At 34.2% G+C, this 26,264-nt stretch overlaps 1 protein-coding gene across 1 annotated transcript in view; it reads right to left on the reverse strand.

Annotated features, from left to right (window-relative positions):
• Window positions 1-10,049: 10,049 nt before the first annotated feature.
• Window positions 10,050-26,264, reverse strand: part of CngA (Cyclic nucleotide-gated ion channel subunit A) — a 159,202-nt gene continuing 142,987 nt past the window's right edge. The window contains exons 5-7 of the mRNA XM_088243244.1: window positions 13,561-13,826; window positions 12,344-13,431; window positions 10,050-11,056 (exon numbers count right to left, since the gene is read on the reverse strand). Coding sequence (XP_088099370.1) covers window positions 10,975-11,056; window positions 12,344-13,431; window positions 13,561-13,826 — 1,436 coding nt within the window. The 3' untranslated portion in view covers window positions 10,050-10,974. The remainder of the gene's footprint in view (window positions 11,057-12,343; window positions 13,432-13,560; window positions 13,827-26,264) is intronic.

The following is a 26,264-nucleotide window of genomic DNA, read 5'->3' on the forward strand; positions in this document are numbered from 1 at the left end:
TTTGTGTTTTTCTGCTGGCACTTACATGATTCTTGAGTACCAGTTGAATATATTTCACATATTATTTTTCAGCTTTCTTTAGCGCAGTGTTTTTCAACCTTTTTGAATACGCGACCCATTTACGAGTGAAAAAAAATCGACCCGCCATGACTTTTTTTGTTTATATGGTTTTAACAACGAAGTATCAAACTTTCTTTTTATTAAGATCACATTATTTTTTAATCGAGAAATCAAGTGTAAGGTAAAACCAGGCACAGCAGAGCGTCATCATCAGATCCATAACATTCAAACAGCATGATTAAAACTTAATTGAATTCGTATAAGATTGGCGTCTTCTTCACACAGAGAAAAGAATAATTAGTAATAATTAATAATAATAATAATAATTCAGGGCTGATAAGGGAAACCATCAAATTAATAGTGCCATTTACCACATTCTACTTACTTTACCTAACGTTCTCTTCAATGGTGAACATAAAAACTAAAAAGAGAAATACATAGATCACAACTTGAAAATAATTTGGTTATTTGTGTCCTCAAAACGCAACGACTATTTGACAAATTAAAAAATAAACAGGCACACATTTCTCAATAAAATTATTTTATTTTCACATGAGTGTAAGACCTAAAACCCTTGCTATTCACTTTTGCCTTACTCGTGACCGCGTCCCCGCAAGCAGGGCTTAGCGACCCCCTCAGAGATCGTGACCTGCAGGTTGAAAAACACTGCTTTAGCATTTTGTTTGATGTAAAAGATTTTGATTATTTGTATTCTCAGTCGTTTCCTCTTGAAAGCAGTAGTGATCACGGGAAGCACGTCCCCAGGATCAGCAAACATTCTCCTCCGTCTGCATGTCTCCAGTATTTCTGAAGGATTCCTGGAGAGAGACGCCAGTCACCGATGTCACCAAGTCAGTCATACTTTTTGGAATAAAGATGCTTCCGTCTCTGTACCGCTAATTTTCCACCGTGTTTATCTGCTTTACCTATTATTGAGTGTAATATCGACCAGAAAATACCGTCGCATTCTAGCAAGACCATTCGCAGCACAAAACAAGACGCTAAAGCTGAAACGTAATATGTCGACATACATTTGGATATTCATAAAATATAATTAATAAAATAACTGGTCTAAAGAGAAACATATATTTACATTTTTAATATTTTCAGGCATTGCCTAGTTGGTGAAATATTTTGCATAAATCTCACAGTAAACAATAAAAGTTTTGGCTCTTTCAAGGCTACATTAAAAAAATCATCGGATGGAAGATTTAAAAAATAATATAAATTTTCAAATTTGGGCGGAATTATAAATGGTACGCTAAAGCCATCACTAAACCAGGTGACAGATCATCATAAGCCCTGTAATTATTTGTTATGGACATTAATTTACTTTTCTCAAAGAGGTTTTTCATAGTTCGCTTCAAATAGGTTATATCACTAGAGGTGTGGAAATCATTATAATTATCGTGTATCTATTTTTTTTTACACAAATTCATTCATCCATTTCTGCTACGTAGTAGCTAAAACGTTTCTTACCTGGTTCAATAGTGGTAAATAATTTGTATTTCAAATCCATTCTTACAAATTATATGCTTCAGAACATAGTTGTTCCATTAACATCAGTCAAGAAAAATCTTTCATATGTAAAGAAAAAAATATATATTTGAAAATAAAACTTTGAATAAATATTTCTTATACATATCACGATTGTGTACAATGTACTAAAAACGAATTTAGCATTGTAATATTTGAATTTTGTAGAGCAGTAATCTACCAGTTCAAAACTAAAAAGTTATGAAAGGATATTAGTAAATAACCATCACATTAAATTAACAACATTTTTATTTCATGAAAAGTGTAAATTGACAAATTTAAATACCCTTTCAATAAAAATCCTTTATAAAATAGTATGATAAGAATCTTGTGTGTAGAAAAATACGCTTCGTAATATAGTGGTTGGCGCGTTCGAAAGCAGTTACACTGCAATATTTTACTACCCCTGGGCTGAAGCCTGAACCATGAGACTGATTATTTTACTTTCTACTACTACTACTACTACCATCACGCCATTTCCCCGTAGGGGTAGGCAGAGAGAATGGACCGCCACACACGTCTATCCTGGCATACACTCCTAGCCTCTTCCACATTCATACATCTTGTCATACATGCCCTTCGGTTCTGTCTGCTTTTGACATGACCAGACTTAAGATTTTGGTTTATCTGATCATGCCACGTCTTCCTTGGTCGTCCTCGTCTAACGTTGCCGTTCATTTTTGCCATATATACTTGTTTTACCATTCTCTCATCGTCCATTCGTTCTACGTGACCAAACCATCTCAGAGACCCTTTTTTAATCTTATCAATTATACTTGTCTCAGATTTACACTCTCTCCTGATTTCATCATTCGTAACCCTGTCATACATTGATTTCCCACACATTCGTCTAAGAGATCGCATTTCAACCGCGTTCACTCGGCTTTCATCCTTCCTCTGCCAGTTCCATGTTTCACTTCCATACATAAGTGTTGGGACTAAAACTCCGTTGTGCACTGCCAGTTTAGCTTCGATTGACATATTTTTATTAGAAATTACTGTGCTTAGTGCTCCGTTCATTTTGTTGCCCGCATTCACTCTTCTTTCAACATCTTTTTCTACTCTTCCATCTCTTGAAAACATGCTTCCCAGGTACACAAATTCTTCTACTTGCTCGAGACATTCGTTGTTTACATTTATTACGCAGTCAGTAACCTCACTATCCCTTTCAAATACCATCACTTTTGACTTACTTTCGTTCATCGCCAATTCGCTCTCCAGGCATACATCATACATTCTAGAGACTATTTGCTGCAAATCAGCCTTGCTGCTTGCTAACAGAACTGCATCGTCAGCATACAACAAGCAGCTTACTGAAAAATTATCCATTTTTGCTCCAATACCCATACATTCTATCTCTTTCATACAGTTGTCCATGTATAGATTAAACAACCATGGTGACATTACACATCCCTGTTTCACGCCTTTTGAGATCGCAAACCAAGATGTAAATCCCCCATTAACTCTTATACACGCTGAACTCTCCTCATAGAGAGACGATACTGCACGTATAAGTTTATTGTTTACTCCATACTTTTCCAACACGCCCCACAATTTCATTCTATCTACTTATCATACGCTTTTTGCAAATCGACAAATGCGCAGAATAGTTTTTGACTTTTTGCCAAAAACTTCTCCGTTAGCATTCGCAGCGCAAAAATTTGATCCGTGCATCCACGTCCACTCATAAAGGCTCCTTGCACGTCCCACACTTTGTCTTTCGTCACCTTTCTTACTTTCTCGATTATAATTTTCCCATACAGTTTACCGACAGAACTCAGAAGACTGATGGCCCTATAGTTTCCACATTCCGCACGAGATCCCTTTCCCTTATATAAAGGCATGACAACTGCCCTCCTCCAATCCAACGGCGTATGTCCTTCCTTTAGGCAGAGATTGAAAAGTCTGTGCAGCCATGTGCTCACGATCTGGCCACCACTCTTCAGATATTCCACAGCAACCTTATCATACCCAACGGATTTTCCGTTTTTCATACTTTTCAGCGCGCTCTTTATTTCTACCATGCTTATCTCACATGACCTATTATCACTCGTATCTTCCTCTGCACAACCAAGCTGTTGCTCAGAGACACTTTCAGTACTTTCGTATACTTCCATAAAGTATTCCATCCATCTCTCTTTCACTCCTTCGTCATTCGTTAGCATTCGGCCATCTTTTGATTTTATCGCTTTAATGTTTCCACTTTCGGAGGAGTTCTTTGTCTTTTTCACCTCTTTCCAAAACAGTTTTATGTTTTCATGAAAATGAGTGGACAATTTTATACCTTCCTCTTCGTTTAGTCGTTTTTTGCGTTCTTTCACTCCATTCTTAACCAACCTCTTGCATACTTTATAACTACTTTTCGCACTTTCATACTCGCTGCTATTGATGTCACTAATTGATATAAGCTTCATCCATGCATTCTTTTTTTCCTTTACAAGGTCTTTAATACTATCATCCCACCATGCATCTCCTTTTTTTCCTCTTCGGGACGCCATTCCGCATACACTCTTTGCCGATTCACACAAGCACGATTTAAATCGTTCCCACATTTGGTCGATATTGACTTCTATTTCATTCTTTCCTAAACTTTCGGTTAAATCCCGTTCATACTTCACTCTTACATTCTCGACTTGCAACTTTTCAACCTTGACTCTAGACGAAGTTGTCACAGTTTTCGTTCGTGAGCGCCATCCACGAAATAGAATCACTCGTGTTACAACAAGAAAATGATCTGATTCCATTTCAGCTTTACTTTACTTTCCATGCTACAAAAATGATCCAAATACGCTTCAATTGGTGTACCAATGTAATGCCCTTTAGATAGAGAAATAATGATAAAAAAAGCTGCGTAAAAGAGGTAAACAATAGTATCTCTAAAAATTAAACTTTTCAGGAGATACCAATTAGTGATTATTCGTGGGGAGCACGGGTAGAAGTGAACCACGGGGAGGAGTGAATCATTTACCACATTAATGTGAAATACGATTCGAAACATTCAAACTTGACCAATGTGTCGCATACTCGTGTTCGTCCAGTACATCCAGTTGCCGCCTGGATCTCGTAACGGGTTCATGTGTTGACACTGTCGCTCACGCTCTTTGACGCTAAAGTAAAATTTACGTACTTTTTATGAAGTGTTTGACCCCTTGCCAATTAGTTCTAAACAGCAGAAAGTGACTCAAAAGTCAGTATTAAATTATAAAGTACCTAGAACTGTGTGTTTGTGGTGCATATTACACATATTTTTTTTTTCGAAATTATTTAACTTATTTTGGGTTCTTGAGGAGGACTGAACCTACTTCGACTGAGAAGGATTGAACCATGGTTTATTCTTACCCCGCAGTCACTTGAATCTAACATATTTATTTTATTCCTTTTCCTTTGTGTGCAGGTAACAACAATGCCTCGAATACAAAAAAAAGAGAAAATGCTAGGACTACCGAAACTGAAATGAAAAATTTACTGAATTAAATAAAGGAAGGAAAGAATATACAAAAAGCAGTGAAAATATCCAAGATTCCATATCCGACTCTCCGTTGTTACTGGAAGAAGTTGCAGATTGGTGGTGAGAACATACAATCTACTGCGTCCAGAGAATTTTCACAGACGAACAGGAGTTTGCACTGAAAGAGTATATTGTAACCAGTTTGAATGTTTTATGGCAGTTATAAATAAAATTGAGGTTCCACAAAACTGGCATAAGGAGAAAATGGGAGACTTTGAATGGATAAAAATTTCAAGAGACGTTACCTAGTTTTATCCCTTCGAACATCTGAAGCCTGTTTCATTTTCTAGGGCAACTTCATTCGATGCCCACAGTGTCAAAATATTTTTTGACAAATTGCAGGATGATCTTTCAAGATCACCAGCATTTACAAATACAACCCGCATTTTTCATCTTGATAAAACTAGATTATTTACTGTACGGATCCCGCAAATTGTGATTGCAAATCTTAACAACTTATCTTTCTGAACAGGATTTTTTGTTTATTTATTTTCTAGTAATGTAACAAACAACATTCAAATTTTTATAAATTTTAAGTTATGGCAGAAAAAGGGATCAAGAGTGTCTGCAAAGTTACAAGAGCAGAGAGAGGGGAACACTAGTTACAACTTCTACATGAATCAGTTCTTCAGGATAGTACCTTCCATCAGCACTTATCTTTCCAAGGGTGCATTTTTATAATCATATATATGGTTATGATTCTAACATTAGCAGAAGCTCTTACAAGGTCTCTGGGTTTGGCAACTAAAACGGGCTGGATGAATAGTGAACTTTTTTTACAAGTGATAAAGCATTTTATAAAATGCACTTCTAGCAGCAAAAAAACCCATCGCTACTAAAATATGATAATTTCGAAGCGGATTTGTCCATAGAAGTAATGAGTGAGGCAAAAGAATATGGAATAAGTATTCTGACTGTACAATCTAACTCAACAAATAAATTGCAATCACTTGACGTGGGTGTTTTTGGACCATTTTAAATCGCAAACAATGCAGTTATAGATGCATGAACCCTTCAGAATCATGGCAAAACGTTTCAAATTTACAATGTGGCGTCATGTGTTGGAATCGTTTATGAAAAAGTTATGACTCTTGGTAATATAATAGCTGTATTTAAAATATAGGAATGTTTCCATTCAGCAGAAAAATAGGTTTCTTGTACAGCTCTGTTACAGACAGACCTATGGATATAGAAGAGTTCGACTCTTTTACAACTCATCACATTACCCAAAATGTATCTAAACAACCAGTAAATCCTAACGTTTCTGCGTCTCATACAATCACTTCTAATATTAAAGGTATTGAGGACTTAGACAACATTTTGTCTTCTCTGTTGCTGTCGGACAAAACGACATTATAATCATAGCTGATCAGCCGTCAACATAATCTGGTATATATACCTTCAGAATTTTAAAAGCTTTCCGAAGGCAGAAAAAAAAAGTGACAAAAGAAAGGGAAGGAAACAAGGTCGATCAATGATTGCAACCGAAAGTTCTAAAAAGGATGAAATTATAGACAGGTCATGTGATAAAAAAAGTTGGCTAAAAAACCCAAAAATATACATCAAGACTTGATAATCAGCGAAAATGAATCAGAAAAAAAACTCATATTGCAAGATTTATCAGATTCAGATGGCGAACTCGAAGACTTAATTTTTCAAGAGGAAGATTTACATAATGATTTCAATGGAAATCCTGGTGAAGGGAGCTTTATCTTGGTTAAATTTACTTTAGCTAAAAAGTTTGATGTATAAAAACCATTCGTTTTCTAAAAAAACTAATATATTACTAACTTTTCTAAAAAAAACTAATGGTGATCTCTCCCGTAATTTTTTTTTTTTTATGATGCCAGACATTCCTGATATTTCTACTGTAGCTATAAATGATGTTAGATTGACACTTCTCAGCCAAGCTAAGGTATTCAGGCACAACAAAAATACAATACTTCCATTGAGAATTTCCAGTTCAATTTGATTGTAAATACAACGTTCGTTGATTTTTTGTCTTTTTTACTTACCTTTGTTAATTTGTAATAATATTTTGATACTTATTTCTCAGCATTTTTACTTTTAATAATATTATTTTTAAATAACTGTGACTGGAATAAATATTCAGGTCAAACATTGTTATAATTTTAGCTGGTTTTAGTTTAATAACACCACTATCATGTAAATGGTTCAATTCTACCCACTACTTGGTTCAATCCTAACCGTACACGGGTAAAAGTAAGCCAGTAGGTGTCTTGCTGTATTTACTATAATAATAAAGAACAAGCATATTATTAAATTTGTTTTATTACCATAAAATAAACAATAAATTTAGCTACCACAGGCAGCTTACTCAGTCAGCTTACTTTGCAGGTTTATCTTGTTTCCTTTCCCCAGAACAACGGTTTAAAAAAAAAGTGGTTCACTCCTACCCGTGCTCCCCTACATTAAACATCTTTTATTTTTCTATGAGAGTTTGTTTCCTTAAATATATTGATACACAAAATAAAAATACACATTTACACCATCTGGAGTATTGTGCGTTTTTTAATTGTCCTGAACCTCTAATTTGGTGAGGAGTTACAATAACAAAAAAATATGGTTTTTGTTATTAAATAAATCAGGAGAAAATAATATTTACCATGTAATAGAGAAAAAAAAATTGCTTTCGAAATAGTAACAACTCAATCAAATCATATTTAGACTTACCGCAGCTTCGCATACAGAATTATGGAATGTTGGTGATAAAGTTAAAATTTAATAAACGAGAGGTACCAACATGTTTTTAAGAAAATAGCTAGCCATACTTCAAAGACCTGAATCAAAGGAACCTAAACCCGGCCTCCGTTGTGTAGTGGTCAAGACGCTTGACTCACGCACGGAAGTTTTCGGGTTCAATTCCAGGTGAAAATACAAAAATTTAATGAGATTATTCTGAAGCCTGGGTGTTCTGTATTGGAATTCACCACTGTAATTGGGCTTCTGGCCTATTGTTGTGTAAACAAATAAAAAAAAAAGTGCTCCGGAAAATATACGTACGTTATTATAACACATAATACAACTAAATCAACTGGACTAGAAGGAAGTGTGAAAATTAAAATGTTTGTATTTTCAGTCGTTGTCGTAGTTAAAATTAATTTCACCCATATTAGCAAAAGGTTTAAGTTATTTTACTTCACAAATATAACCGGATGAGAGAATTGAAAAAAGATAAATGTTTGTTTAATCATTGAAAAAAAATAATTTTTAGCATCACCAAAAAAATTTACAGATGTTACAACAAAGATGGAGAACAAAACATTTGGACGTGCATATTTTACTATGGTATGGCATAACAAAGCAATTATATTCTTTATAAAATAAATTATGCAGGAGTTTATAAGGAACTTTTACATCAGTATATGCCCAAACATGTTGTCTTCTCTAGGAGTAATAAACGTAATATCTTATTAAAATGCAGTGCCCTATGCATTACTGGCTGCGAATAGAGAAATGAGGATGATAAGGATATGTGTTTGCCATTTTTTGAATGGACTAAGTCAGTTAATAAATAAATAAATAAATAATAACATTAATGAAAAAGTGTCCAAAAAACTGTAGCTCAGAAAAGCAACATCATCAAAAAATACCAACGTAGCTGTTTTATTTTGCAACAAACTTATTAAATTAATAGACATTGTTTTTAACCCCCTGTATCTTATTTTTGACTAAGAACCCACGTATTTGGCATGATTAGTTAATATATAAAATATATATAAAAATACATTTGAAATATACGTTATGTACAAACTTTTTAAATAAATTTAGGTGCAAAAATATTTTTGAAAACAAATCAGCAAGTATCGGGTATTTTTTTGTGGTGATAGAACTTTCAATTAATACCTAATTCTTATATTTTTAATCTTATGATGATAGTTATTTTACATTTGTTACAACACTTAAATTAATAATGAGACGCATTACACCCGAGAAATTCTTGCAAATTATGGATATTCGGCACTTTTTCACATTTTGGAAATAACGCCGGTTTGTCAGAAAAACGAGTTAATTATAATACCATAACTGCTAGTAACTGCTAGCCGTGGAGAATATTTATCAGATTTTAACACAACAAAAAAACTAATCTACAAACATCCGATTTATAATTTCGATTTAAAGTTGTATTACGCTGAAAAAACACCCGAAACATGTTCCATATTATTTCAATACTAAACCGTATAATAGACAAGTATTCAGAAATTTAAAAAATATTCTATACACCCCGGAAATACAGTAAAGCAAATAAAGCTGCCTACAACCACACGATATTTGTCGCCGACAAATGACGATCATAAAAAAATCTAACGTATCTGGTAACAACTTGCGACATTTGACGGTCGATATTTCGCACCTCCAGTAGTACACTATCGTAAGTGTACATTTAACGGTTTTGAGTTATAAATGCAGTTGTTTTTATTATTTTTTTAAAAATAAAATATAAATACTTTGGTTATTATTATTAACTCCATTATTGAAATATTCAGACCATTTCCTAAGAGTCGTAAACAACTTGTGCTGGAAAAATGGAAACCGAGTTGTGATAGAGTGGGATTTGAACCTGGGACCTTTGGCCCGTGAGTCCACAATACTACCACGAGACCACAACCTGGCTTTGAATCACATTTTTCTTTCTCTTTCTTAGGAGAACTCTCACGTACCTCAGCGTTTTTTGAGCGAAATATCTACTCGTATATGACAAACATCAGTATTCTTTAAAATTAATTTCAGTTGGATGTATCAAATATTGAGAAGAACACAACGGTAATTTTGATGCAACGGTGTTTTTCTCACATTCTAACATTCATTGCGTTACGAGTATTAACAAATGTTTAAAAAATTGTTTTTGCTCTCCTGCAAAATGGCCGATTTACACATACCACAGTGCACTTAAAGGGGTCGACGGCCGTTAAAGTCGAGCGTATTTTTGGTAGCACTTCGCGACTTTGATTTGACAATGGACATTTGTCTCGGAAAGACTATCGTGTGTAGGCACCTTAGGACTTCATTGTGTTTACAGATTATACACATTTCTGACTAGATAGACACTAGGCACTAATAAATAATCAGTGTAAGTAAGTATATAGATAATAAGGTTAGTTTGACATAATATAAATACGATTCTTATAGTAAAATATGTTATTTCACAAAAATCAACAGATCGAAAAATTGGGAAATATGGACGGTACAGACAGAACAGCGAATGTTACAGATTATGCCAAATGATTACGTAATCCAGCCAATTGTAGATCATACGCTCTGCAAATGCCTATACTTCCATATCCCCGCTGAAAAATATCAATTTCTCTCCAAAAATATAGATACATTTTTTTTATTAAAGTGGTCGATTTAAAAAAAAATACATCATTTTATCACAAATTGTTTATGTCACTACAAATTGTTGAACGATTTTGGCATTCAAAAATTTTGACTAAGTTTTTAAGGTTAAAATTATCTGAGTTATAAGTCCCACTTTTCGTATCAAAATGAATTATTAAATCGAATTTCTCCATTTCCATTTGTTAAATCAGTCATATTTTTTAACATTTACAATCAAACAATGAAGTACGAGTATCATGCATTTCGCCATTTATATCTACATATTTAAATTAAACGGATACACCATAAATGTCCCTGTTTCCGCAATGATACACTCTAAAAGCTCACATTTAATAATATTTTTAGAAACTAGTATTAAATTGTAACTAAATATTTGGTTTATCTTTAAAATCGATAATGGTATGTATTACGCCTACATATTCCATCTGTTTTTAGAAAGAGATTCGGATATGCTTTGTAATATTTAACGTTAGTAAAATAACATTTTTAAATATATTTTTTGTGTCATCTTAAACTGAATAATTGTGGCGATGCGTTGATAAACTTCGTTCTGCCTGAGTTTGAGGATCGATTTCGTTTGAGACAGGATTCCTAAAACAATATACACAGAAATTTAAAATGCTGTAAGGTACAAGAAAATAATGCATTATACACCGGAACCTCTTTATACACGGGTGTTTTACACGGCTTTGAAATAAAAAGATACAAAAATGCAGAAAAAAAATTTAAACTCAATTTAACAATGCTTAAAAGCAATATTATTAGTTTTTGGAATTCCATTAATCGCTCTTTCATTTATTGGCGCAGAGAGATATGTGCAAGGGAAGAATGATAGTGAAAATCTTTTTACGATTTTTTAAAGTAAGAATGAGGAACTTCAACACATTTAAATAAAAAACGAACTACTTTTAGCGACGTCACTAGTTCATATGAATCAACCAATGATAAAAGAGTTGTGGAAGAGTTGAACAGTTTACTTACCGTCGACGGACTAATTTGACCAAGAAGAAGCGGAAGAGAACTTGAGACATCACACGCGGAGTAATTTCAGAAATACAAATCATAAAAAAGTCTTAGAGCTGACAAAACAATACATCAAAAATTATAAAATATACATTTTGGCTTAGTTTGTTAGCCAATTAACAAATAAAAAATTGAAAACACAACTGAACTTCCCCATTTTGTAGTCATGCTATGAAAATATAATAATACAATATTTGGAAAAAAATTAAGGCACAATGAAAAAGAAACAATTTCGATTTTTTTAAATCCCCTAATAATTGTTATAAAAGGAAACCAATCCACCATTGTTATTTTATTTACACTGTACTATGTGGAACTTATCCTGTGTAGAAAGAGGTTCGAATGTATGTATGCATTTAAAAAAAAAAATTTTTAAACACCAGCAAATACTGAGCATGCGTTGCAATGCCACTCAAAGACATAAAGTGTTTGTGTTTTAATTCTGATTATTGGGTTGTGCTTTTGGATAAAAAATATTTTTTTAAAACAATGTTTGAGTATGTCCAAATGCTTGCAGACTGGCTGGATTTCCTCCCTAGGGAGTTATTCACATTTAAATTTATTTCAACAGAGAGGGACAAATGCAGATGAGGGCAGAATGGTGAATGTTACACAGTGTGTACACTGGCCACTTAAACCAGCCAATGACAGGTCATAAGCATAAGGGTTGATGGTCATCTCCGCACGCACGGGCCTCGACAGGGGCAAGTCCAGGCTTAAAAAGCTTGCCTATATACTCTTCATGCCCGAAACCATTTGTGCGGTATGATGGTCAAAAACTTAAATATTAATTAATTGTTAATTTATATATTATAAATACGCGATTAATAATGCAGGAATAAAGCATATTCGTACCTGAGTTCAACTCTGCTGAGTCGTTGTTTGAGCTTAGCCTGGCTGGCGGTCACCTCCGCCGAGTGACTGGCAAGGCGTGCGCTGACCGTGTGCAGCAGGCTCTGTAGGCGAGACACGCGGCTCTCCAGGGACTCGCGAGTACTCTGCGCCCCACGGAAGGCTTCCTCGTCCAGCAGCCCATCCTTGCGCAGGATCTGGCACCCGCGCTCCGTGAGGGACGCGCGCGCATCGGGGTAGTCTGCCAGAGCTTCCCATAAATCTCGCTTTGCCAAACAAAATAAGTCGGAGTAACCGGATGATCGCACATTTGCCGTTCTTCTATTTCCTGTTCGATTTCCCGCAATCTCCAAAACGCTGACTTCTCCAAATACAGATCCCGCGCTCAAGGTAGCGAGAACTGTCTTTCCATCGTCCGCCACCACAGTAAGTTTTCCTCTTTTGACTATGTACATCTCTTTACCTACATCGCCTTTGCGACATATGTAGTCTCCGGGACTGAATACTTGAAGACGCAGCTTCAGCACGAGAGCCTCGAGCAAACCTGGTTCACAATCTTGGAAGATTCTCACCTGTCTCAGAGTATCTAAATGCACTCGAATAGCTATTTCAGCTTTAAGTTTGTCAGGTAGAGCCGATAGAACACGTTCCTCGTCTAACGCGCCACTCTGTGCCCAAGTGTAAGCAAACCAGCGGATAACTCTCGCTTCTAGTTCTCCTCCTACTTTTCGAAAAGCCATGTATTGTTTGACTCCATCCATCCGGTTTTGAAATTCGACTCTGGCTACGTTCATGTTTGAAATCATAGATCCAATGTTACCTACAATTGTGGCGAAGATCAATACACCGGCAAGAAAGTCAGCGACAACGAACAGGTATTCGGCATCGTTCTCCGGTTGAGGAGTTTCTCCTATAGTTGTCAGTGTAAGAGTAGACCAGTAGAAGCTGTAGATGTATTGGCGAGCGAGGGTAGAGTTACGAGAACCGTTAAGGTTGTAGACCCAGTTATCCGATCCAAATCCTAAAGCGTAGCTGATGGCAAAATAGAGGCAAGCATTCCAGTGAATCAAAACTAAAATTGCAAGAACAACCTAAAAACAGAAGATAATATGAGTACACAGAATAATAATATTAAAAAAAAAAACTTAATTAGTTTACTTTACAAACACTGAATAAATTTGGTTGTAAAAAATCATTTAATTTGAGATCATTTTACACACCTTACAAATCCTAAACGCATTGGGGTATCCCGTGGCAGTTTCCGTCCTGTCGAACCACTCTAGCATTCGCGGAAGTTTGAGGAGACGGTTAACGCGGACGATGACGGCACAGGGTACGCTTGCTAGGCACGGCGTAGGTGGCCACCAGATGTACGCCAAGTCCAGGGGTAGAAGAGACACAATGTCCCAACGCCAGGCGGTCGAGCGGAGGTAGTGGCGGCGCAGCCGGGACACAGACCTTACCATCAGCCCCTGCTCCAAATACCCTGAAGAATGAAATATGTTAAATCGGATCGCGCTATTTAACAACAAAAGACGCTGCAGTTTACAATTAAGAAGTAGGGAATTGCACCGCAGTCGCAGTCGCAGGTGTTGGTAAGATCACACCAAGTTTTAGATACTACAAATATTCAGAAAATATAATATTGGGCCATACCGTTAACAAACAAATCGATAACGCAATATTATCAAGAAAGCACAGAAAATACGAAAAACCGCACAGTTGTATTTAAATATTCTTGCGAGACATAATCAAATAATATTCAGATAAAAGGAAAATTTAGTAATCTAAAATTATATCATTTTGGTTTCGCTACATAGGGAGTAGGTAAATGTAGGTAAATATTTACTCAAGAGTTTTTATTTATTATAATCAAATGTACTTAAATAAAACATAATTTACATAAACATATAGAGCGAGCAAGTACTTTTTATTTACCCAGCAGCAAACAAATATTACCCTTAAATAATGTCCGCCTTACGCTGAAGAGGTTGGTACGTTTGCCATTCATACGTGATGTCCCTGCTTCGATTCTCGGCAAGATAAATATCACACAAGAGAAGTGTTCGAATTACAACATTTAACAGTGTTCCTGGACCGGCATGTGGCATATGTAAGACTGATCGTTTTGCCTTCACATAACAAATGAAAGAAATACGCTGTTCAAACGCAGTGCCCCATGTACCCATAGGTGCTGGTAAAGGAATGACGTTGTTGAAAATAATGTAGAAGTTTAGCATTTTAAAATGTTTTGTAAGACAAAAACAGTCTAATGAAACATTTTTTTGATTATTGATTCTGTTAGTTGTTGTAAATTTAAAAACAGAAACCATTCATTTTAATTGAGTTTAATTTGAAGATTCTCCGTTCAAGATAAAAACTCTAAAAAAACCTGTTTCAAAAAATTTACGAATTAAGGAAGGTCAATTTACTACTTTTATCACAACTGGCTTTGGCTTTTTGAGGCCCAATTAAAATAGTGAATTACAGCACAGCACATCCAGGCTTGAGAAAAATCACATTTTAATTTTTGTGTTCTCACTGGCAATTGAACCCGCAACCTTCCGTATGTGAGTCAAGCGCCTTAAATTTCACACCACGAAGGCCGCCTTTCTTGTTGTATTTTCTTTACTCACAATTTTAATGTTAATTCAAGGGGGAAAAATAATAAACATAAGTTCACTTTTTCTAAAAAATAAATGTATCATAAGTTGCAATTTACAATATGCTTTATTTCTAACTAACTAGCACACCAAAGTACTTTATTCCGCTTAAAATCACACTAGCATGAAACATTTGTCTGTTACGTGCTAGGAAATTCGGTCCTTCGGGCCTCGTTCTATCGTCCCTGTAGGCTTCAGTTGATCGGCGCTTCAGGCCTTAGTTGATTAATTAAGATCTTGGGCACTGTGAAATTGTACCCATTGGGGAAGTGAAATTAACGGGCAAACAAAAAGTTATGCTGCATCTGATGTTTTGTATCTCCACAGGATAAAGGTAGACTTAACGCTCTACCACAACTTGGTTCCCATTTTCTAATAGTGAGTATTTTATGGCCTCTAAAATTAAAATATTTGTGTAAATCATCAGAAAACATACGTAAGTATTTTCTTCTCAAATTTATTACCCTATTTCATTCCAATAAAGCTTAAAATTACAATAAACGTAAAAATTTACGTAAATAACTGTAATCACAATCATTTAAGACAAACATAGAAAAAAAGAAAAATCAACCGCATTTGGAACAAATAATAAAAATTAAGAGCACAAAAACATGCCTTGTTCAGCACTTACAAAATCAATGAGTTCTTATGTTTAAATATGACCACAGTTCACAGAAAACCAAAGTCATAAACAAACTAACAAAAAGTATATATCCAATTTATATTAATAAACATGAAATTGAATTTTAACGGCTATTCTAGGTGCGTAAATATAACCTAAAAATATTTGACGTTTACGTTTGGTAACGCGACTTCCAACTTTGTAACGCTGTTTCCGTCACACCAGTCCAGTGATGAGAGAGACGACGCTTTACAAAAAAAATTCGGACGCATGTGTATTCTTATAAGTAGATTGTTTAAAAAAGCACAGCAGCATGAAATGACATAGGGTGGGTTTATTTATTATTATTTTTAAAAAAGTATATCTTTCATCAATAGGCATGTAAACACACGAAACCTTACACCATGAGGCCGACTTATCTACACTTGGTCGAGAGTAGAAACTAAATATATAAACCAAAAAAAAAATAGCAAATATGTGTCCACTTACCCTAATTTTACCGGACCGAGTGAATTGGAAAGAGGCCCGTACACGATCAATCATTTTAAGACCATAATTATTATAGATGTGTTACATTAAATTCTTACAATAATTCCAAAAAATCTCACTAATGGCTCAGTGCATCAATAACAATGCATCAAAATTTGACAGCCGGACACTTTGCAAAAAGGATAGTAGTGTTCGGAAAGTTTGCTCTGCATTTTGTTAAAATAGAAAATCTTTATCCATATTTTTTATAAATTAAAATCAACATTCATATTGAACAGGTATTGTATGGTCAGCTTAATGCTTTTCAGGCATTTTACACTGATAACAGAGGGAATAAGAGTTTAGTGGACTGTATGGAAATTGTTACTCACTTTTAAAGTACTTCCGATTGTTTCTTATATGGTGCACTTTACTATTGCTGCAGCAAGGATACCGGTATCATGTAGATGATGATGAACTGTATAATTTAGCCTGTTTGTATAACACTAACTTTACTTTGTTCGAAATAAGCTGAGGCAGTATATGATAAAGATTTATCAGAGTGGCAACTTTTCACATGTGACTTGCTCACAGGACGGTAGAAGAGCGAGAATTTGAAATAGGAAGGATTTGGGGATATTTACAGACTTATATGAGTTGCCAGTATAGAATATGTAAATTCAGTACGTAAACGGTATATTGATATTTTATTAGAAGGTTTTACGTATCAATAAGTTGAAAAACATTTTAGAAATGTGTCACACCTATTACAAGACTCTGATAGTTATTTTTTCTCTGCTATTCTCTCATAATAATATTTTCTTTTTAATTAATTTTTCTATCGCACAACGCATTTGCTAATAAATAATTTATAAACAAAACGCTATAATAATTTATTCAAATACTTATATTCATTGGACATATGAATTAATTTACATATTGTTTACAGTAAAAAGGCCGAAACGAATACTTTGACTGACGAAAGTATTACTAATATTCTTAAAACTCCAGATAAAAGTGAAGATAAGTTGGTATTTTCAGATGAAGATAGTATTCAACGATGTTTTGAAAATGTCTAAATGTTTGTAGACAGGTTAAATTGTTGAGCATGGGTTGAGTGTCATAATTTTAGAATGCTCAAGGTAAAACGCGGCCTGATTTTTCTTCGTTAACACGTATTCTCGTATTTTCTCCATGGATTATGGCACTTGAGTAGTGATTTTTGCACGGTTTTGATATGAGCACGATGAGGCTTCTTAGCCAATCACTGTGTAGATAAAACGAAAAACTAACTCTTATTACAAATGTATAAATAGCTCGAAAAAGGCAAAAATAAATTACGTGTGTCCTTATTTACAAAAAACCGTTTACTGAACCAGCTTATATCATGCAAGCCAACGTTTGGGAATATTAATAATTTTCAGTTTAGGAATTTAATCATTAACAAGTACCCGATACCTACTTTTAAATGAAAAGTCTTTTTCATTTTATCTGAAAAGTTTTTGCACACTTGTACAACACAATCAGGCATTTTTATTTTAATTTATTTTGGTTTTGAATTAAATGTCAAGTAACGCCAAAACACGGCTGGCAATAAAAGAAATATTAAATTCACGTTGGTCATGGGTTGAGTTTCATAATTTTAGAGGTCTCAGGGTAAACCGCGCTTTGAATTTTCTTTATTAACACGTATTCTCGTATTTTCTTCTTGAATTATAGCACTGAAGCAGTGATTTCTGAACAATTTTGATTTGAGCATGACAAGGACTCTTAACCAATCACACGAGGAGATAAAACGAAAAATTAACCCTTATTACGAATATATAATTAGCTCAAAAAAATGAAAAATAAAAAACGTGTGTCCTTATTAACGAAAAACGTTTGTTTAACCAGCTAATAGCAGGTAAGCCAACGTCTGGGCAGGACAACGTCTGTCGGGTCCACTAGTATTAAATATAAGTTCAAATCGGAATTTTTTAACTTGAATTGAAAAGTTCGAAAGATGTGTTGACGATTTTTACTTATTACCCATTTTATTGCACGTGTCCATGACCGATGCGACGTTCGTTGTAATAATAAATATCATCTTTTATATATTTACCTTTTTTATTTTCGGTACCGCGGCGGAGAGGAAAATAATTTATTTATTATTATTTTTCCTCTTGCTTTATTTCTAGGAATCTGTATGCGCCGTTGCGCAACGTTCGCTTCAGATTTTAATTTAACCTTTGTTATCCTTGCTTCCCATTCGCTTTCCTGGAACTAAAAAGCTAGCAAACTTTCTATAAGGAATCATTATTATGGGTAGTGCTTTTTATTCTTTCTGTGCGCTTTCTACGCTTTGATTCCGTAACAGAGTTCTTAAGTTAGAAGTTCAAGGTGTGAACATTTAATCACGGTTTATCAAATACAATTGCATCATCTCGGGGAACGGGGAAGACATTTATTTTTATGGGCTATTTAATAGAGATATTTATGTAATTTAATATTACCAAGCCACAAAAAGTGGCGTGGTGAGGATTTTTTACTTATTAAATTTATTTCTTTTTTATTTGTTTTAATTTTTGTTCGTGTAATTTTACATTAAAAAAAATAAATTTAAAAAAAAATATGGTTTACTAACAATACACAATACGTAAGACATTTGTATAATAATAAAAATTTAGAGTTTAGATTTATTTCATCAATATTCATCTATTTTCGAAACATAAAATAACGTGCGTAAAATAATGTTTTAAAATGATAGTACTCTAACATACACCAGAGAGAAAAAAACAGCAGAAATAAGTGGAAATATTTTTTCAATTGGAAATAGTTGGATATCTAATACCGATTTCTTCAATTATTATAATATCTACATAAAAAAATACATAAGACCATTTATTTTCAGTCCCGACTTGCAAGATAAATCCGTGTTATGTCGGAACATATGTACAGTGGCGAGCAAGCAAATAGGGACGCTTGCAGACTATTTTCTATCCTGTCTACAATGTCTCGATTGATAATATACATTCACACTTTTCTAAGAAATTTAACTCAGAAGCACGAAGCAAGTAATTTTAACCTCTATTTTAAAATAATATACGAATATATACATTGAAAGGGACGCCCTAACCCACCATTGATTGGTTGCATACCTGAAATAAAGCAGGTAGTTGATGATCAAAATATTAGAGACCCTTATTAAGTCATATTTTTGCTACCGTCGCCGTGTATTCTGGTATTATATATTATAAGTATTCTGATTTCTCCTCTAAAATTTGAAATAGCGTTTTCTAAGGTATCTTATTTTTTTTGCAACAGAGAGGGAATACACGTTTGAGAAGGAAATACGGAAGTCGAGGCATTTACAGGGCTTATGTCCTATCATTAGTTGGTTTAAGTGTCCAATATACACACTGCAATATTCACCATCCTGCCTCAAACATTCACATTTCCTCAACTTTTCTATTTGTTGACTTTTGTGAAGTAAGAGCTAATAATGTGGGTGAGATTCATCCGACTGAACTAATTCGCCTACCAGGCAACGCCTGAAAACAATTTTTCAATTTTTAAATTTCCTTTTTTACCAGTTAGTTAATTCAACAATGTTTTGAGTACGTCCAAATGTTTGCAGACCCGTAGAAGTTCAAACGAAGGTTGCTGCTCACAAGGAAATATCCGTTAGTGTGTGGACAGCTCGAAGAAGACTCCGAAAACCTGGTCTTCATTGAATAATTGCCAGAAGCAAGCCGTTAGTCAATCGAATCAATAGACAGAAGTGAGTTTAATTTGCTCAAGGCTATGTCCAATGGAGGTCTAATCAGTAGAAGCAAATTCTTTTCAGTTACAAGTCAGAGTTGAATCGTATTGGATCTAATTGGAAAGGATATGTGCGAAGATTGAAGTTCGAAGAATTTAATCCTTAATATACAATCAACACGGTTTAAGGAGCGGGTGTTAGTATAATGGTGTGAGTAGTTTGTCCTGAAATGGAGTAGGATCGTGTTATTTTTTTTGTACGTATTTAAAAAAAAAGTTAAATGAAATTATAAGTAGTGGTGACCCTACATATTATAACAATGGGTCATCTAAGAATTCCATCACGTCAAGCAACACACGGCCATTAAATTGAACGGGGAATAAGAATATTCTATATAGTCCTTCGCATAAAGACATTACCTTTGTCATTATTCTAATAGCTAAACAGTGTGTGTCAGTTGTTCTTGATAGTGATTAGCACTGTGAATTAATTTTATTTTTCACAAAGTAATTAGATCTAGTAATTGCAACTTTTAATGTTTCAAAAAAAGGTAACCGGTAAAATATAATTGTAAAGTATTTTCAGGCGTTTCTCAGTGGAATACTAAATATTCAACTACAACAATGAATATTTAGCTTTTTCATTTTAGAACAGTCATGAAAGATGGAAGAATGAAAAATGAAAAAAATGGGTGTCCAAACCTAGGTAGAATGGTGAATTTTAAAAGTATAAGTTGTATGTTAAACCAGCAAGTAATGGCACTTGTAATTGCCAAGACTTCTAAATTTCCTTCCCAAACCTGTTCAAACTATCTATTGTTTTTTGACATTTTGGACCAATAATTAACTTTCCATATTAAAGTGTGTTGTCAAATATTTTATAAAACGTCAATAAATAATTGTTTATGACTATTTACTTATTGTTCTTTGTCTACCGGTTTTTGAGACGTACCCGTCTCTTCGTCAGAGCACTAATTGAACTAACATGCAAAACCCACTAAGATACGACTTCACCATAGCAGTTGCACTAACATATAAAACCAGCGTGCTGATGGACCCACGTTATTAGAAGCCAACATCAGCGTGCACCAAAGAGCGTTATGGTGAATGTGTATCTTATCTGTCTTGTTGGATTTTGCCGAGCACGTTCGTCTAGCATACATAAGATGCTAGGCTCCAGCATGAAAAGGTCTCATTTAATAAAATAAATAAAACAACTTTGTTTTTAACAACTATTTTTTTTTCTACGCTGACCGGTTTAACAAAGCAAACAAGCTTCTTTGTCAAGGGTTACGTTACTTTAAAAAAATGTGGTTAAAAACTGTGGTAAAAAATGTGGTTAAAAATGTGGTTAGTTTTATTTATTTTGTTATAATGAATAATTACAAAGCTAGTGCTTCAAATATAAAATTTATATTATAGGTATAATTTAAGTTTGAAATGAATATTTCACCGCAATATTTCATATTGTCCCTGGATTGGAATTTTAGGCGAAAGATGGAATCTCTTAAAATCTAGTAATAAATAGTCATGATATACTGCAATTGATGTAGGAACGCAATAGTACCCTAAATAACAGCAGGCGTGAATAAAGTAAGTGCCATATAAGAATAGGTGTTTTTACTTAATAAATTAAAATAAAAAATATATAATTTTGAGTCTACTCTTTATTATAATAATATTCTTCGTAATACTTCGTTTCAACAAGATCCATATGGAGAAGCGGACAATGGCCAAAAGAATAGGCCGAGTCAACTTTCATCCTAACATGCAAAAAAGGTTCTACCAAAAGGCGTGATAACTACAAAACAATCGCACTGATTTTTCATGTCAGCAAAATACTCCTACATATCATCAAATAACGCCTGAACTAATACATAAACTAGCAAATCCCCCAAGAATAAGCAAGATTTCTGAAAAGTAAAGGAACAAGGAAACAAATTCTGAACATTAGACAACTAATAGAAAAGAGTAAAGATTTCCAGTTTCCAATCCTTCTATATTTCAGAGATAACAAAAAGGTTTTTGGTCTTGTGAATTGGCAGTGTATGTGATAAATTTTACTTTAAATGGGAGTACCAACACATATGGTATATTTTAACAAAAACCTGTTTCTTAACAGTTTGGCAAGTCAATGCAAAAAAGAGTTAGACAAGGGTGTATTCTCTCGCCAGATTTGTTAAACATTTATGGAGAATATATCATGAGAAAAGCGCTTGCAAACTGGAATGATGGAATAAAAACTGACAGAAAACTTTTATCTAATCTAAAATATGCCGATCATACAACACTAATCTCTACACCAGAAATGGCTTAACTGCTATTAAGAGTTGAGGAAGAAAGCAAGAAAATGGGTTTGGAGATTAAGAAAGCGAAAACCAAAATACTTATTGTAGATCGTAATCACCAAGTCACCGGGATAAATACTTTAACCGACCTTGAGGTTGCCCTTGAATTTAATTACCTCGGTTCATGGATAACGGACAATGGCAGTTGCAAGACTGAAATCAAAAGAAGAGCTGGGATGGCGAAAAGTGCAATGGAAAATATGTAAAAGATATTGAAGGACAAAGTCATATTGAAAGTGACAAAAATAGGATTGGTCAGAAAATTGGCGTTATTATTTTTTTATATGGGAAGGAAACATGGACAATAAGGGCAAAAGAACGCAACATAATAGATACCTTTGAGATGTGGTTCTGGAGGCAAACGCTAAATTAATCCTGGACAGCAAACCGTACCAAGGCCTCCATTCTTCAAGAACTGAAACTGACTGACAGACTCTCAATCATATGCCTCAGAAAAGTTCTTCAATATTATCATTATCATCATAAGCTCGACAGCCTTTGGTGGGCCTTGGTTGAATCCAAGAGTCTCCCTACTCTTGCCAATCTGCTTCCTTTCCTTCCCAGTTCTTCATTTCCAACATTGTCATATCTGCGCTGATGCAGTCCATCAATGGCATTTTAAATCTTCCTGTTTCTTTCTTCTTCCTTTTCGTCGTCTTTGTGGCACATATAGAGTTAGGCATTTTATGAGGTTTTCGTCGTGCATTCTAATTAAATGGCCAGCCCACCTCAAAGATGGAGTTGATGACATTGGAGGCTCGGTACATATCGTTTAGCTATCTATTGTCGCAACGACGCTAATAGTTGTTTTCTCTCACAAGGCCATAGATAACTGTAAGGATTCTTCTTTTGAAAGCTTCAATGGTTCCCTTAATATTTTTTGTCGTAACCTAGGTTTCAGAGGCATATATCAGGATTGATGTAGTCAGAGTTTTGTACTGTATTATTTTAGTATTTTTTCGTACTAGTTTAAACCGCTATTGTTTTCGAAGCGCGTAGTAGCAACGGTTGGCAGCCATTATTCTCCTCCTGATTTCTTCCTGTGTACTGTTGTTACGGGTGACTTTTACGATATTATGGTCACCTCGTAAGGAGAGAAAAAGATTGCCTGGAGAATCTTATCGAAGTCAGCAACGCAGAGGGAAAAAGAGGACGAAGGCTCTTCCTTTGTGACAACTCTCAGAAATGCGGGGTGCCCCGACAAGTGGAGGACGGCAGTTTTGCAACTAAGAAGATTTCTTCGTGAATAAGATTTAGACTAATTTTACAATTAGTAATCAAAATAATAGATCATTTTTGAAATCTCGCTAAACAAAAATTGAAAAATGAATCCGAAATATCTGTCCCGGAAAAAAATTGAGAGCCTGAACATTTTTCATTAATTGAAAACTTGCTAGATAAAAAAAATAGGAAAGAGTCATAAAAAATATGAATAGTTATGTTAAATGCAGCTTGTACATTATCATTACGAAATTATCATTTGTACAATTTTGTAAATTAACAAAGCAATAGCATTTCACATGCTTTGTCGTAAATTTCGCATGCTAATTAAACGAAATAATAGCAATAATTGCCATCAGTTCTTGGGTAGGTATCTTAAACTATTGCCCGCATGATTACATAATAACATTATTATTCCGTTCCCATTAAGAGTCGAATAAGTGCACCCGCTATTTTTAAACCATAGCGTACCTACCTAGGTACGGAAATATAACACGCATACCTACATCAACTTTTGTAAAATCAATCGATTATGCGTAGCGTCCATTTTGCTTACTGTTTCAATTAATGAGATTTTTTTATTGATATGGGTGTTGCATGCACAGCATACTAACAACTGACGTATATGTAATAAATATATATATGTTTTTCCCTTAATAACATTTTAAACTAAAGCATTAATTTAGTTCATTTGGTAAATTATTATTTTAAAAGCAAATTCTTTGGTATAAAAAATACAACCAAAAAAATAAATAAAATAAAAAGATAAAACTATTTTTAAAATGTTAACTGATAATAAAATTATGGAATTTTTATATTATTCTGGTATCTTCAATATTTTGAATTTGTCCAATATTTTATGGACAAAAATAGGAATTCACTCCCCAGAGAGCTATTAAGATTAAGATATTACAACAGAGATGGAGAACATTTAGAGATAAAAATATGGAAGTCTAGAAATTTATAGAGCTTGTGGCCTGTCATTGGGTGATTTTAGTGGCCGCTTAATGTATAACATTCACCATTCTGTCAATGGTTGATTATCCATGTTCCTTTAATTCTTCCATACACGAAATAATTCCTTTAAGAATATGAATATAAGTCATGAAGTCATAAGCCCTGTAAATGCCTAGACTTCTCTTCTCTTTCTGTCAAATTTTCTTTATCAATATTCTAAGGCGCCGTGGCGCAGTTGGTAGATGTCTTATTTTGAAACTGGCATCACGGGTTCGATTCCTGCCAGTTGCAAGAAAAAAACTCAAGAAATATTTTTTTCTCAATTGGTATGGGTGTTGTTGTGTATTTTTCATAAGCTTCTTCCATATCCTTTCTTTCCCACCCGCTGACAAGCCTCTAAATAGAGTTTATTAGCTATGCGGGTTAATCCTTTAAAATAAAATAAAAAAATATATTCTGGTACCTATATCATTAATAAATCAAATTTTATACTTAAGTTTGTAAAATTGAATATTGAATTCGGCTATTGATAGAACGTTAACGGCATTAAATAGAGTATATCGGGATTATGAAAGAGACTGTCAACCTAGTCGGATAATTTTGGTTTTGTAGAGTGTCATCTTTTTAATTCATCCATGTTACGGATATCTGACTTATGCGACAGAGACGACGCTCTACAAAGTTTGCAGTCTTTTTATTTCTTTCTTCAAAAACTTTTCTGGAAATATAGAAGTTTTTAAAAAAGATTTCTTGACTTTTACGAAATTCGTATTTTTATATGATCCTCCGCGACCATTAATAGCATATTGTAACATTGACTGTGCAATTTCATGCATTTCGTGTAGTTTCAAGTAGGTGAAACAATCCGGTAGATTCCGTTGAGTAATAACACGCCATTGGATAAAAGAATAGCCCCTGCGGACAAATACTATTCTATGATTATTACAGTATTTGAGTATGACAAACTTTTTGTAGACAAAATACTGGATTTCACCTCCCCGGGAGTCATGAAGATTAAGAAATTAGAAACTAAAGAAACTAAAATCAACTAATGGAAGAATTTAAGAAATATGGATGTTCAAACATAGGCAAAATGGTGAATGTTAGACTGTGTAAAATGGTTTACTTAATAAAAAAATAATGTTTAGATAATTTATATAGTTTTTTGTGAAAATCACCTCAAGGGCTAACGACAAGTCATAAGCCCTGTAAATGCCTAGAATTCCATATTCCCTTATTTAAGGTATTTTCCATCCCTGTTGCAATTTCTAATTCTATGATTATTTAACGCGAAGTTAGCTACAGTTCAGAGCAATACAATGGGCTGTAGGTACTCAAGTCGAGAATCGCAAGCGCAAACCGAAACCATTCATTACACGTCTTTTGCTAAACAATAAACCAAAGCGAAGAGCTAAAAGTAGATTCTCAATCACATCTCCGAAGGTTTTAGCATAAAGTTAACAAGCTCTGTAAATTTCTGTCTTTCCTTTTCAAAAATGCTCCCTACATAGAATTAAGAATAGTCCAGAAATCGCATACGCACATCATACAGAAGGCGACTAAAATACTCATAAATGAGAAGGTTTACGTTTTGACCCATTAGTTTCTTTTTAGACGTCGCTCAGTACGCAACTCCTGATTTGAATTCAACTATGCCGTGTTGTGTCCTTTTAAAGGGTAGACATACGGCTAGGATCTTAAAGAAACAGGATGCAATCACATTTCATGTGTAATTATCGAATGAATGTGTATGTAGCAAATGCATTACTTAAAAATTGAATTATTTTTCCATCTGTCAGATTGTCGAAGAAACAAAATGGAAATTTCGTTAGTGTTGCCAGGGTAGTAAATTTTTTTACCCTACTTTGCTCATCCGTTGAGAGAACTTATGGATCTCGGATAAA

Source organism: Micrasema longulum, unplaced genomic scaffold (genome assembly GCF_059751315.1).
Source record: "Micrasema longulum isolate JH-2025_06_02 unplaced genomic scaffold, ASM5975131v1 h1tg000197l, whole genome shotgun sequence".
NCBI classification, from domain to species: domain Eukaryota; kingdom Metazoa; phylum Arthropoda; class Insecta; order Trichoptera; family Brachycentridae; genus Micrasema; species Micrasema longulum.